The sequence below is a fragment of the Falco peregrinus genome, chromosome 6, assembly GCF_023634155.1.
Source record: "Falco peregrinus isolate bFalPer1 chromosome 6, bFalPer1.pri, whole genome shotgun sequence".
NCBI classification, from domain to species: Eukaryota; Metazoa; Chordata; class Aves; order Falconiformes; family Falconidae; genus Falco; species Falco peregrinus.
The window spans coordinates 84063730-84075561 of NC_073726.1; the positions used below are offsets into that span (position 1 = coordinate 84063730).

The 11832-nt window shown below is 38.8% G+C and overlaps 1 protein-coding gene across 3 annotated transcripts; it reads left to right on the forward strand.

Moving 5' to 3' along the window:
• Position 1: 1 nt before the first annotated feature.
• Positions 2 to 8185, forward strand: RAD51AP1 (RAD51 associated protein 1). 3 transcript variants are annotated; one of them, XM_055807822.1, is made up of 10 exons: positions 2 to 85; positions 909 to 958; positions 2403 to 2544; positions 3298 to 3407; positions 3730 to 3804; positions 4449 to 4598; positions 5752 to 5907; positions 6447 to 6593; positions 7134 to 7317; positions 7491 to 7626. In XM_055807822.1, the coding sequence occupies exons 1-9, from the start codon at positions 66 to 68 to the stop codon at positions 7268 to 7270; spliced, it is 987 nt and encodes a 328-aa protein (XP_055663797.1). In that variant the 5' UTR covers positions 2 to 65; the 3' UTR covers positions 7271 to 7317; positions 7491 to 7626. The 3 variants fall into 3 exon arrangements, with proteins under 3 accessions (XP_055663797.1, XP_055663798.1, XP_055663799.1); XM_055807823.1 differs by lacking the exon at positions 7134 to 7317 and having other exon boundaries at positions 6447 to 6599; positions 7491 to 8185; XM_055807824.1 differs by lacking the exon at positions 7134 to 7317 and having other exon boundaries at positions 5 to 85; positions 7491 to 8185.
• The last annotated feature ends 3647 nt before the right edge of the window (positions 8186 to 11832 follow it).

The following is an 11832-nucleotide window of genomic DNA, read 5'->3' on the forward strand; positions in this document are numbered from 1 at the left end:
CGTGTCGTCACCGGCGCGCGTACCCCCCCCCCCGCGGGCGGCGGGTGCGGGCGGCGGCGGCGGGGATGGCGCGGCCGGTGAGGAGGTGCGTGCGGCGCCGGGATGCGCGGCGGGCGTGAGCCGCTGCCGCCCGCCCGGCCCCGAGGCGCGCGGGGTGCCGGGAGCTCGCGCGGTGCCGGGAGCTCGCGCGGTGGCGGGAGCTCGCGCCCAGCGGCGCTGCGTGACGTTTCCTCGAAAGCCTCAGGCGCGCGCGCCGCGGGCGGCCGTTGCTCGCTGAGGGAGCGGGCGGGTCCCCCGCGGCCGCCGGTCGGGCCGGACCCCTCCCAGCCCGGCGCCCCCGCACCGAGCTCCGCCGTGGCGCCGGGCTTGAGGCGGGCCCGCTGCCGTCCCCCTTCCAGCTGGAAGGAAGCGCGGGGGCTTCTCCCTGGGGCGGCGGCGGCTGCGTCCCGCGAAGAGCAGCCCCGCCGTGTGGCGGCCCTTGGGCCGATCCCTGGCTGAGCGGTGGGCTCGGCAGTGCCGCCCGTGCCCCCCCGCCTGGGGCAACGCCAGCACCCGGGGCCCCGCCGCACAGGGCACGGCCTGGAAGCAGCACGGCAAGCGCGTTTCACGTCCCCGAAAGTGACCCAGGAGTTAATTCCCTGGCACGGTAGCAGCTCTAGGGCGGTGTGTACATCGGGAGAATAGAACGCTCCCACAGCGAGAACCACAAAAAGCACTGTTATTTTCAGATTTAAAAAAATCTAGAAGCTATTCTTAATAACTGTATGGTGTACGGTGGCACTGGCTCTACGTAGGTTTGAAAATGTGTTGCTTTTTTCTTGTAAAATGTGATTTACCCCAAAATCAAGTCTTGGCAAGTCAAGATGCTCAGGCTGAAAAGATTAATAGTGTGTGTTTTTTTGTCACAGGAACAAAAAAATTGTTGATTATTCTCAGTTTGGGGATTTGGAAGATGACGGTGAGTGGTGTGCTCTTATATGAAAACGATGTACGCTAATTAGTGGCCCAAAATATCATCCAAGTGTCTTTAATGAATTAGTTCATTGAGAAGGCTGTTGCAGTTTTCACTGGAAGTACTCTGGGCACAGCGCTAAATTTCCTAATTCAAGGAGACTATGATTGTTGTAAGCCAGAGAGTATAACCACAGTCTGTCAGGAACCTGGTGAATACACTGTGTCTTGCTGCAGGAAAATCTGTTTCTCTCCCTGCCTCAGTTTTCAGTGGTAATTGGCTGGTCCCTGTCCTCCTGATTATCAGTTCACAAGAACCTGTAAATGAGAATATAAAGAAGGTGTTGAATCATCTATGCCTAGATCTAACCCATCTCGTATAGGGCTCTGTCTTGATGGGGTTTGGGTAAGGACATAGCAGTCGAATTTTGAGTTCCATTGATAAGAAAAATAGACCGCAGGCTGTTTGTTTTTTGTAACTGGTCTCCTTCTAAGCCTTAATGGGTGTGATGCGTTTTTCTTACAGTGTTTGTTTGCTTTCATGGGTTTATGTTCTGTGCTGTTTGCAGGATCCAGGGAACAGTTTGAATTGGTGGGAAGGGGAGGGCAAAAATAGGTAATGTTGAAGGTCTTGTGTGAATCATGTGGATTAATGCAGATTCTTAGTGTAAAAGTGGTGCATGACTTTTCTTAGTTTATAAGTGACCTCTTGTAATATAAAAGTGTAAATCCTAAGAACCATTCGTGATCTTATCTAAGGTTCTCCATCATATAGAGAATACTGAAGATTGCTTTTTTCCATCTTTTGCGCTGTGATATGCAGTGTCCTTAGTTGGAAGAAAGACAGTTTTCATGCATTCTAATTTTCTTTGAAAATTGCAGAAACGCATTGTATTTGGTAAGAGGCAATATGCAAATGATAGGAAAAGGGGAGCAGCCTGCATTTTTTTAAGAATGGGAGTCATTAAGGGGAACAATTTACCAAACACCAAGAACTGAAAACTGTTTAATAACATATATTACTATTATAAGTGACAGCTGTTCAGCATATCAAAAGGTGAACTTCTAGTTACTGAAAATCTGGTAACACATTGGACATTGCAGCTTCGTTGCCTTATTAGTAATAAAAATTGGAATCATTACTACTTGAATAAAAGCATATGCGAAAGAGCTCTTGTTAAATTTTCATTTAAAATACGTTTAAGGATAGTATAGCAATAGTAGTTGTGTTCTTTAAAAATAGAATTTGTTTCAAAAGTTCTCTTTGGCATATTTGCAGTGTGCAATGAAATTAAGTTGAATGACTTCTTTTGGCCATATGGAAAAATGTAGGGAAACTCATTAAAGCTTGTTGCCTTTTCCCAAACAGATGAAGACTTTGCCTGTATAGCTGCACCTTCAAGCAAAAAATCCAGAACACTCATTAAAGCTTGTTGCCTTTTCCCAAACAGATGAAGACTTTGCCTGTATAGCTGCACCTTCAAGCAAAAAATCCAGAACACAGCTCAAGGAACCAAAGAAAGAGAAAAAAGAGAAGCAAAAAAAGCCACACAAAGAATTGGTTCCATCACAAAAGCAGACACCTGGTAAAAGGTAAAAAATGTTGAAATGTGGTCAACTCTGTGTAAAGCTGGGTTTCAGCAGTTGAGAATAAACAGCTAATATATTAGTGTAATAAAAGTTTTCAACTTTAATGGTACAGTTGCAAATCAAGGGTAACATTATTACGCAGTTGAGAAAACTTGCCTGAGTTCGGTAGTGGGCTGTGTCTGTTTTGCTACAGCTGTAAAAAAAACTCCAGCAAGAGCTCAGCATAGGTGCAGAAACAGGTTTGCATGTCTGATCTTGTCGTCTTCTGTCTATGGTGCAAAATAATGGTAACAATTCTGAGTTACTTAAGTACTCATTAAACAGAAATATAAAGTCAAGTTTGAGTCTTTAAAAAAGAATGTATTTAAAGCTTGATAGAAAATATAAAGTCAATGAAAAAAGAAATCAGATTATTTTGGTAGTAAATGTGTGTATAAATATTACATTTCAGTTTGGTATTTCAAGCAAACATAATAACTTTTTTCTGTGATAATGCCAGTTATTAGTTTATATATATATACACAATGTTTTGCAATCATAATACTTTCCAGTGTAGTGAGCTTTAAATATTACTGTGTACTTTGTCTAAATGGTTTCAGGAAGTGATATTCATAATATGATATGCTATGAGTATGTATTGAAATATCAATTTCTTTAAGAGTATTTGAATTTTTAAAAGTTCAGCAGGTCAGAAATAGATCTATAACACTCATGTCATTGTTTTATTATTTAGCATGTTTGGGTTTTTTTTTCCAGGATATCCTTGGATGACAAACTTTATCAAAGGGATTTGGAAGTTGCCTTAGCCTTATCTGTCAAAGAAAAATCTGCAAATATCCTGGAGGTGCAAAATTCAGAAGAACAAGGTTACTTTACAGTTCAATGCAATACTCTTTATTTATATGTAGTGAATTCAAACATGACAGTTTATTTTACAGTGAAATAGGTTGAAAGTTTTATTTCAAGATGTCATGAGAAGGAAATGAGAATTTCTAGGTAGTGCCTGTCTTTTTATGGTCTGTGCGAAAAGATAACTCTTCTGTAAGATCTTCCAAACATATAGTTTGATTAGAGACAGATAAAAATGTTAGTCATTTTCATTTCTTAGTATCATGTCTTTTTATAATGTGGTTTTGTATACTAATATTTTAAATTATATTTTTTTTTGCTTTCTGGATCCTAAAACAGGTAAGAATACTGAATCAGAAAATGTACACAGGAGACCCCTTTTTTCCAACTGCAGTGTAGACAGTGAACTTTTAGGTAAGTTACTCTCATACTCTTGTCTTTTCAGAAATAGCATTTCAAGATAGATTTAAGTAGCTTATCTCTTCTTTGTTTCTATTGGTTTCTGATTTTCACTTAAGTGGAAGAAGAGTCTTTATCTTAAATAAAAACTGAAGGATGCATCAATTTTTTCATTAAAAATTTGGTTGCAGTTGTAAAATGGGAAAACCTGTGGGTTGCTACATGAGATTGTTACAGATCACTAAAAGTTAGTTGGAAAAAGCAACAGACATGATGTTTTTAGATGCTGAGTTTATTTCTTCAAGAAGTTACACTTACCCCCAACTCCTTAATGGGTCCATAATGCATAAGCATCAAATAAACGTGACTAAAACATTTGCTGTGCCATTGGAAACAATTTCATTTTTCCAGTTTTATTTTTGGTCTTCTATCATTTTGTTAGCTTGATTACCTATAAATATTTGATAACTATCACAACCAGAATGTACAGTTTGGTCAGTTAAAAGAGCAAAATGCCAATCACATGAAACCAAGTGCTTCTCTATAGTATACTTCAAAATCACAGATGAATTCTGGGGACTCAAACACCTGCTTCTTTTTGAGAAGGAGAACAGTTTTACAGTGAATTTGAATTAATTAGACCGCCTTCTGTTTTCTAGGTCTCAATCAGGTTATGGTTGATGACATACCTAGGGGTGATGGTAGGCAGACGACAGCAGCAGCTAAAATTCCAGCACAGCAGAAGTTACCGACCATTGATAGTGATGACGGAGAGCATGCTGCTGATTCTGAGCCAGAGTCTGTAGTCAGTAAGTTCTTCTTTATAAGTACACCCTCCTTAGATGAGCTTTGAATGTGATGCCTTATATTTTATGTTGTTTATATTGTCAGTGAAATGCATACTGCTTCTACTGTATCTTCTCTCTCCTCCCTTAATGGATCTTCTAATACTACTTTCACTTTGATACTAAATCTAAACTTATTAAATAAAAGTATTATTAATAAGTTACAGGTTATATATACACATTCCCCAAACTGGCAAAAATGATACTGCTTCTCTGCATTTGCTGCAGTATGTCAGAACAAATTTCTTCTACCCTTTTTGTCCAGGAAAATTTCATGTCTGTATTCTGTCTCTTAATTTTTCCAGTTGTTGACTGGGGTTTGCATCAAAACAGTGACTCAGGACTAGTGTCAGGTGTTAGTGCTTTCAGTATTAGCTTTGTTTACTAAAAAGTATGTCGCCTCCCTTCTTTCCTTCCCCCAATTCTCCACTCTCAGAAGACCATGCTACATATGATTGGAGGTCAGTCTAGCATCATACTCTTGCTTCTGGTAGCAGCCTAGTATTGTATACCTGCAGAATATGATAGACTCTCTATCAGTTCCCCAATGGTTAACATGCATGCATCTGTTCTTTTTTTCCTTACTGCAAGGTTTATTGGAAAGTGTTTTTGGAATTGTCAGTGAAATAATTTTTCAGGGGAATAATCCAGATATTTCTGTTGATAGAGAACTATTTTTAAGATTTGCTAATGTCTGGGGTTTTTTAATAATAAATCTATAAAATATTTCTTACAGCTGAAATTAGATGTAGTGTTTTTTTCACTTTAAGTAGTTATGACTAAGAATATGTAAAAATCAGAAGCCCTGCCAAAAAAAATAAACTTTTTCATCTTGCACACGTGGAATATTGACAATTCTGCTGTTAAAGTCATTATTGTATGCAGTTTGTACCAGGGTGTTCCATTATTATAGTACAGAACAAGAATTCTTTAAATACAAAATATTTTATAGAAGCTATTTCTTTCTTAGTTCAGCATACAAATATGTGCAAATTTGTTCTACTGTGTCCTTCAGATATCCTGGTTTTTTATGTCTAGAATGTGATTAGAAGGCCCTGCAGTGTAATAGTAAATTGTATTTCCTGTACAACGGTGACATCCCTTTTCCTTGCTGTAGGTGTGGAGTCAGAAGAAGATTCAGATTATAGTGGAGGTGATGATGAAGACTTTGCTCTGGAAAAGAAGAAAGCCAAAGGGAATAAAAAGAAAGCAAGAGAGAAGATGCTAGCTGCAAGAGAGAAGAAAACTCCCAAATCGAAGATTAATACTACAGGTAAGTTTGTACTATGAATTTGAAATAGACTTCTTTGTAACAAAAGTCCCTTTTATTTTCACTGAAGGAATAGACAGATTTGACTGGCAGACTGAATGTGCAGGATTATGATGAAAGCGCCTATATAAAGGGAGGAGAGTAGGAAAACAATCCTGAAAGAAAAAACTCTTCATAGTAAGCTAACAGTCCTTACAATAAGAACAGACAATAGTGAATAGGAAGTTCATTTCTTTTTATATAACTATAGCTTTTAAGAAAAGGTTAAATAACAATGAGTGATCTGAGATTTTTTTTTTTTTAAAAATTATAATCTCATACTCTCCTCTTGCAGTTCCACTTTTCAAAGCAGAATTGATATTCCAGAGTGTAACGGCACTGACTGTATTAATGTATAGTTAAACATATGACAATCTAGTAACAGTCATTATTTCACTCAGTGCAGAGAGTTTGTGCTGTACAGTGATCTATCATTTTATGCAGTGTGATGCTTTCTCTGCTCAAGAGTATCTTTCTAAGGTTGCTTTTATTTTCCAACTAAGTATCACCTGTAGTTTCTCCTTCACACGTAACGGAACAAAAATCTGAGCCGACGCAAAAGGTGGTGTGCAGTTTGTCAGAACCAATTGGGAGGCCTCTACATACATCAAGTCCTGTAACAGACAAGAAGCCTAGATGGATACCTCCAGGTACCTGTAAGATTGTAACTATAAACAGATACATTAGTTGACTTAAGCTTTTAGCAGTCTCTCCTAAAAGCAAACAAGTAAACAAACAAATAAACAGTATTTCAGAAAAGTGGCTGCCCTTTTACAATGAAAGGTATTATTTTGACCTTAGATTTAAAAAAAAAAAAAAAAAAAGAGAAGAAGAAAGAAAAGCTATCTCTGGCTTCTTTTCCTCTTACAGCATTATTCTTAACTTCTTTATGTGGGGAGGTTAATACAATATTTTTCCAGAGTGTGGATCAATCTTAATCAAGAGATTGTTTTGTGATCATTTCTCTCAATAAGAGCTTGCTTTATCTCTGGTATATGCTGCATTATTACCTATTTTAACAAATAATATTAGAAATATGTTGGAGTGTTTTAACTGCTCTAGTAAAGGAAATGCTTAGAAGCTTTCTTAAGGTGTTTGAGCATGCTGCTGATGACTCCTGCCTCTTATGTTGCTTTTCCTTCATATTTACTCTTCTTTTCTGGATGTGTTTGTTTCTGTTTGGGTCCAAGATTTCTCTCAAGCCTTCTTTTCCCACGTGGAATTGTGTTGTGTGATTCTCTGTGGAGCACTTGGAAATGCACAGTACACTGGGAACAGTTTTTATGTGCTTGTCCAGCGTTGCTGCAGTGTGTTGCTGGTTAATTAAAACTGCACCGCACCTGCTGCATTGGCTCCCAAATAGATTGATTCCCGGTGAGTGTGGTGATTTTCATGTGCTTCTATGGTGTGGTGTTCAGACCTTTTTGCAATATCTTTAGAATACCTTTTTTGTTCTGCTGTGAAAACTATGAAAAAACAACAGTCATGTGAATTATTTTTTCCCTCTAAACTTCTTACACCTTTTTTTGTTTTAAAATTATTTTCAGCTGCATCAGGAAGCAGTAATAACTCTATGAAATACGTCTCTGTTAAGTCACCTGCTCAGTGTCTTAGACTTGGCCTCTCCAGACTAGCAAGAGTCAAACCATTGCATCCCAGTGCTGCCAGCAGTTAAATGGTTAGTGACAAGGTGCCACGTGAAGGAAAAGATTTGGGGAAGTGTTTTCCTTATAAATAGAGGGTGGGCAACAGAAGCTTCATGGCATCATTCATTTTGGAGGACTGTCATTTATGAATGTGTCTAATAATGTAATGAGTTTTTATTCTGCAAAATGCTAGGCATCCTTAAGTGCTAATGAATAATATTATTTAATCAAGGTGATATCTGGGTCACCAGCTTTTTGATATGGTTTTCTGATAATTTTAGCTCTCTGGTATATAAACTCTTGGCATTAAAATAGTTTAGACAGCACTATGACAGTTATAGAATTCGATACCAGAAATGAATTCTTAACAGAGGTAAAAGTCACAGTTTAAAAAGTATTTCTTGGAAGAGTTGTCACTATCCCCCCCCCCCCCCCCCCCCCCCCCTTCTTGGAAAGTTTGTCACCACTCTCAAAACCTGTTAATGTTTGCATATCTTGTATGTGGATTTTAATGAATTTTTATGTATTATAGTTAAAAAAATTTTTAGAATGTTTATTTTTTAAAAAAACTAAAATAAAATATATAATTAATCAAATTTATTGACTTTTCACTTGTAAATTTTGGCTACAGTCCAGCAGATATTTTTGCATGTGCATACTTATGCTGGAAGTCAATGGCATTAGTCAGTCTTAGACGGTAAGGATTTTGCTTTGAGCTCCTTGGTCTTCACTGAAGACCAGAAAACTGTGCATAGTTAGGGATTTTGTAAAGTGTTGAAGTGGTATGTTACTGAGACTGAGCTTTCAAACTTATTAGTCCACAATGTAAGTAATTTCCGATCTAAGCATATTGACTATGTCAGATGACCCAGCAGATGCGTTTTTCCTTGTCTTGCTTAAGGGAACTGGTCATGACTGAGTGCATTGCGTTAACAAAGGAATATTTAGCCTTAGTCAGAGTAATTACACAGACAAAAGCATGGTGTGGCCTAAAATAAAACTATGGTATAACAAATTACTTTGTGACAGTGTAGTACTTAGATTATTAAAACAAGATACTAATAAATACGTATTTATTAAAACAATATGCATTTGCCTTATGGAAAGATATGAGAAGAAATCTATGGATGAAAATCTATTTTCCAGAAACAAGGAAACATGGGCATTGTGGTATATAATCTCGCATCACCCACATTTGGGATTCCTGGCATGGAATCACATAGCCCAGAGTGAAGTGTGATCCAGTAAGCTGGGCTGAGCTCACTGGGGGGAGGGGGGCACGTGCCTGCTGTCTTCTAGTGCTTGTCTGACTTGATCATGAGTTGTCATAGCCTGCTAAAATGACACATCAAAACCCCAGAAGTTTGCAGTAGGTTGCGATCCGATGAGCTTGAAACTGCTTCCAAACAGGATTAAAGCAGGAGTACCCACAGGACAAAAGGTAGGCATCCAAGAATAATGCTTGTGACAACTAGTATGGAGTGTGTATGTTATGCTGTTCCTCTCCTTGATTCCCTTTCTTTGTGCCTACTCATGTAGCCCCCTTCTGAGGAGTAGGGTGAGTAAGTGACTGCAGCAAAACGGGAAGCACAGAGAGCCTTGGGCCCCAGGGTGGTTCAGTGCAGCATCCCAGTCTGCTGGCCCCCAGTTTTGCTTCAGTCCTTTGCTTTCCTGTGAGAGTGGCTGTGCAGAAGAGCAGCTCCCTCAATGTATCACAGTTACCAAGTCTCTTTCTACTGAAATCAAACTGTCATCTTTGCTTTTATATTTTTTCAGGGATAAATATAGATTTCATGTGGTTGCGTGTTTTCTTGCCACAGGAAAATGTATGTAACAATGCAAAGTATTTTCTCGATGCGGTGCTTCAGGAAAGTATTTCTACAGCTGGTAGTTTTAGTAACCCCTTTTCCTCCACTCTCCTTTCATCACACTTTTTTTTTTCCATGAAACATACGTTTGAGATTTGTGTTCCTCTAGTCTTAATTGTGACATCTTTCAAAAATTACATAATTTTCAGTCTGTCACCTGTCCTTGAGCACTTCCATAAAGTTCAGATGGGTTTCCAGTTCATGAGGATTTTCCAGTATTTCTTTTTTTTCTTTGAGTGAAAAATTTCACATGGGCAACTAGAAAAAAAAGTCTTTGAAAGGGAAGCAGTAAACGCTCGTGACTGTATGCTTCAAAGCTACTCTGTACCTGACCTGCAGAAAACAGGTCCTGCTCGTAGGTGGAGGTTATTGTTACAAAAGACAACTTCTTTTGTGTCCTAGGTTATTAAAGGACATGGTCAAAAGCAGCTAAATGGAATTTGGGGCTGTAATTGTTATGTAACTCTTTTTTCCCTGTTAATAACAGAGTGGTGGTCTGTGTTATTCCAGCTGTTTTCAACCTTGGAAAATTAACTTTTGCTGAAAGTAACATTTACAGTTCCCTCATTGCTCTAAATTTTAAACAGTGCTGCACAGAATTGGAGAATGTATAATTTCTCCAAGGGTTGCACAATGATATGACATGAAATGTATTTTGGTTTCAATTTGTAAAGCAATCAGAAAGCTGAGGCTGCGCTGGCTCTAAATACAATGCAACTCTTGACCCTGCTGTCTGTCAACCAGCATGCCCAGGTCCCTTTCTGCAGAGCTGTTCTCCATCCTTTCCTCTCCCAATTTATACTTATGCCCAGCAATACTCCATTCCAGGTGCAGAATCTGGCATTTGTTCTTGTTAAATTTCATGCCACTGATGATTGCCCAGTGCTTCAATCTCTTGTGATCCCTTTGCAAGGCCTCTGGTCACATTCACGAGAATGAAAACCAAGCTCTTGGATCCAGCTTCCTCATTTATATTCACTGACTCTTTCTCGCGCTCAAGAGCTCCATTGCATAGTCTACATTCACAGTCCATGGAAAAGTCACATTTATTTTCTGTTGGAGTTTTCTTCACTAATGAGATCTGAAAGTGTGCTAAGAAAATCAGCACTGTATTGACAAAGCATGTATTTGCACTGACTTTGAATTCCTCTGTGGTGTTCAGAGAACATGGTCACAGATGATTATTTCTGTGGTGTTGAAATATCACAGTGGGGTAAAGGGGTTAGGGATTTTGATTTGGAAGAATAAGTACTCTTCCTCAAAACAGATTTTTTTTATCCATTTTATCAATATGATTTTTCTTTATCCTAGTTTTCTAGTACATAGGTACGAAAGTAAATAATTTCATGACATAAACAGCAAACATTAGGAAAAATATAAATTAAAGTAATTGTATACAACAGTAATTGAGGGAGTTGGGGATAGATAAATAATTGGTTATAGTGACTGATGAGTTGTAAATTAGCGGTATAGATAACATAATGTGCGAGTAATCTTTGTGGTAAAAGCTGGTGTTTAGTGTTTGAGATGCTTACTATAAAATATATTTCTACTTACTTGTAAGTTCCTGAAAATATTTTTTAGGCTTTTTTTTTTCTGTGCTGAGACTCAGCCTTGCACTGCATTTCAACAAAAGTTATCTAAGAACTTGTAACAGAAACTACCTGTAAAATTTCCTTTCCTGGGGATTGGTTGAAGTAAGTGGGGAAGAGATTCTGAGCAGTTCATATCCCCAGGAGGAGGGGAGGGAGGGTCCGCTAATTGTGTTCTGAGAGTGGTGGACAGTCCCCAGCTTCCTTCAGTGATCTGTTCCGGAACCTGAGTCTAGCAGGGCACACTGTTAAGAAAGCTTTTCGGTGGTGGTAATGCAATGAGATCTTTTGAGGCCTGTAGGCCTGTTACACCCTCCTACATCTGCGGGTATAAGCTGATCTCCTCAGACTTGGTAGAGCTGGAGTCTAGTCAGAGTTTGATGCTGGCACATTGTCATGTTGTTTGAACCTCTCTATGCAGTATAATTTTTCTTCTTCCTCAAAATGTTAATGAAATAATGGATATTCTCTCCATACAGTTTTATCAGTCGTCTTCCTTTGTGTTTCTGTGTCTTGTCCTCGTGTTTCTGGTATCATGTGGGAAGCAGCGTGTGAGAATATAAAAATTTTGCAGCTGAGAAATTCATGCAACTTAACTGACTAGCAATTCTTAATGAGCAATCACTTCTGTTCTTTAGTATTATCTTATAGAATATGGTATGTGCAGAGGGTAAGTGTCAAATCTCTGTGAAAGATGCAAAATCACTAGCTAGCAATAAATATGTAGTCAAATACATGTGCTGCTACATCATCCGTAATCTATACCTTGACAAAGCATTTATT